General features: G+C 63.1%; 1 protein-coding gene across 1 annotated transcript in view; it reads left to right on the plus strand.

The window, feature by feature from the left end:
• The window catches only part of ARID3C (AT-rich interaction domain 3C), a 59,244-nt gene extending 57,789 nt beyond the window's left edge, over positions 1 to 1,455 (plus strand). Inside the window, exon 8 of the mRNA XM_006026567.1 lies at positions 1,304 to 1,455. Coding sequence (XP_006026629.1) covers positions 1,304 to 1,455 — 152 coding nt within the window. The remainder of the gene's footprint in view (positions 1 to 1,303) is intronic.
• The last annotated feature ends 490 nt before the right edge of the window (positions 1,456 to 1,945 follow it).

The following is a 1,945-nucleotide window of genomic DNA, read 5'->3' on the forward strand; positions in this document are numbered from 1 at the left end:
TGCTCCTGGGAGCCGGGGCGGGTGGACGGGCAGGTGGGGGTGTCTTCTCTGCCCCTCCCTTCCCTCTTTTTGGGGACGGCGGTGCTGCCAAGGCACTGTCTCAGCCAGCAGCAGGGGGTACCAGTCCTGGACTGGTCCTGGGTGGGGTGGGCTGAGCTGAGCTGGGCAGTGCCAGTGCCTCTCCCTGGGGGGGCTCTGGAGACCCCAGCGGTTGCTGAGCATTGGGGAGGGGGCACGAACCCAAGCGTGCTACCCTGGGGCTGCACAGGGAGCCGCCATGCTCGGCTGCCACGGCTTTTTGCACCGTGGCTCCGGGTTCCAGGGGCTTGGCCTGCTCTGGGCTGGCAAAGCTGCAGTGTGTGCCCAGCCCAGAGCCTGAGCTAGCCCAAGGGCCCCTGCCAGTGATGTGAGCTGGGCCCGTGGGCCCCACAGTGGGTGGTGGGTGAGCACTTGGGCTGGGGTCTGTGGCCGTCGGGGGAGGTGAGTGAGCCCAGGGGAGGCAGAGGGAGGGGAGCAATCTGCACATAGGTTCGATCCCTGTGTATGTGCATGTGTGTGCACATGGATGCATGTGTGTGCATGCATGCTTGCTTGTGCATATGTGTGCTTGTGCATGTGTGTGCATGCATGCTTTGTGTGTGCACATACTTATTCATGTGTGCACACATACTGTGTGTGCATGCATGTTTCTGTGTGCGTGCATGCTAATGTGTACTTGCATGCCTGCATGTTTGTGTGTGCATGCATGCTGCTGTGTGTACATATGTATGCACATATGGCTGTGTGTATGCATATGCATTTGTGCACATGTGCATGTGTGTGTACATATGTATGTACCTGTGTACATGCATGCATGTCTAAGGGCATATGTGTGTGCGCGCGCATGTGTAGGCATGTGTGTGCTTACCAGTGTGTGCGTGCATGCATGTGCATATATGTGTGTGTATGTTTGTGTGCAAGCGTGTGGTGTGTGCATGCGTGTTTCCCATCTGGGCTAAGTGGGTCACCCCGCGGCCCCCCACAGCCGCCTCCCCACCCCGCTGAGCTGTCCCAATTAAATCCTGACACTGGCTCTGACAGCAGTTAAATATTTAACTCCCTGCAAAGGTCAGGCTGGATAAACAACCCCTGCATCCGCCCCACGGCCCCGCACCCCTTCCCCAAGCACCAGGCCCAGGTGGGGCGAGCTGGGGGTAGGACAGGGCTGGTGGGGAGGGCATGCAGAGGGCTTACCTGGTCGGGGACCCGAGGCTGCGCCGCGGGGCCATGCCAGGCCTGCCATAACCCGTGTGTTTGCCCACAGGTGTCCTGTTCGCCCGCCGGCCAGCAGTGCCCGGAGCCCCCGGCAGCGCCGGCGGGGGCAACACCCATGGGCGGGTGAGCCCAGCGCCCTCCCAGAACCAGCTGCTGTCAACCTCTTCCCACAGCCACACTCCCGCCAGCACCTCGCCATGAGCGCGGGGGACCGCCAGCCCCAGCCCCCACCCCCCCATCCTCCCTCGCACCCGAGGACGAAGCACCCCTGAGCTGTGCCCAATGGAGCACCCGCTGCCGCCCTGCTGCGGGGACACCGTGGACGCTTGCCAGGCTGCTGCCTTCACCCGCTCGCCTCTGCCACCTCCTTCCCCACCTGCCTGGGCCGGAGGCCTGGTGCCAGGCTGGGGGCTCTGCGTCCACTGCCCGGGGCCAGGTCAGGGCTGGCGGTGGCCTTGGCTGCTTGAGGACTGAGCTGAGGCATAGTGGGGTGGAGGGAGCCACACGCCTGTGCCCTGCATGGCACACGTGTGCCCTTCCACCCTGTGAAAAGCTCCCGGGCTGTCCTTGCACACTCACGTGATGGCCAGACTTGTTGTGTGCCAGACCTCCCCACAGGGCATGATCATGCACACCCTCTGTCGTCACTGTCACACCCCTGCCCACAGTGTCCTCCCCTGCACACACACAC

This window comes from Alligator sinensis, unplaced genomic scaffold (assembly GCF_000455745.1).
Source record: "Alligator sinensis unplaced genomic scaffold, ASM45574v1 scaffold783_1, whole genome shotgun sequence".
NCBI classification, from domain to species: Eukaryota; Metazoa; Chordata; order Crocodylia; family Alligatoridae; genus Alligator; species Alligator sinensis.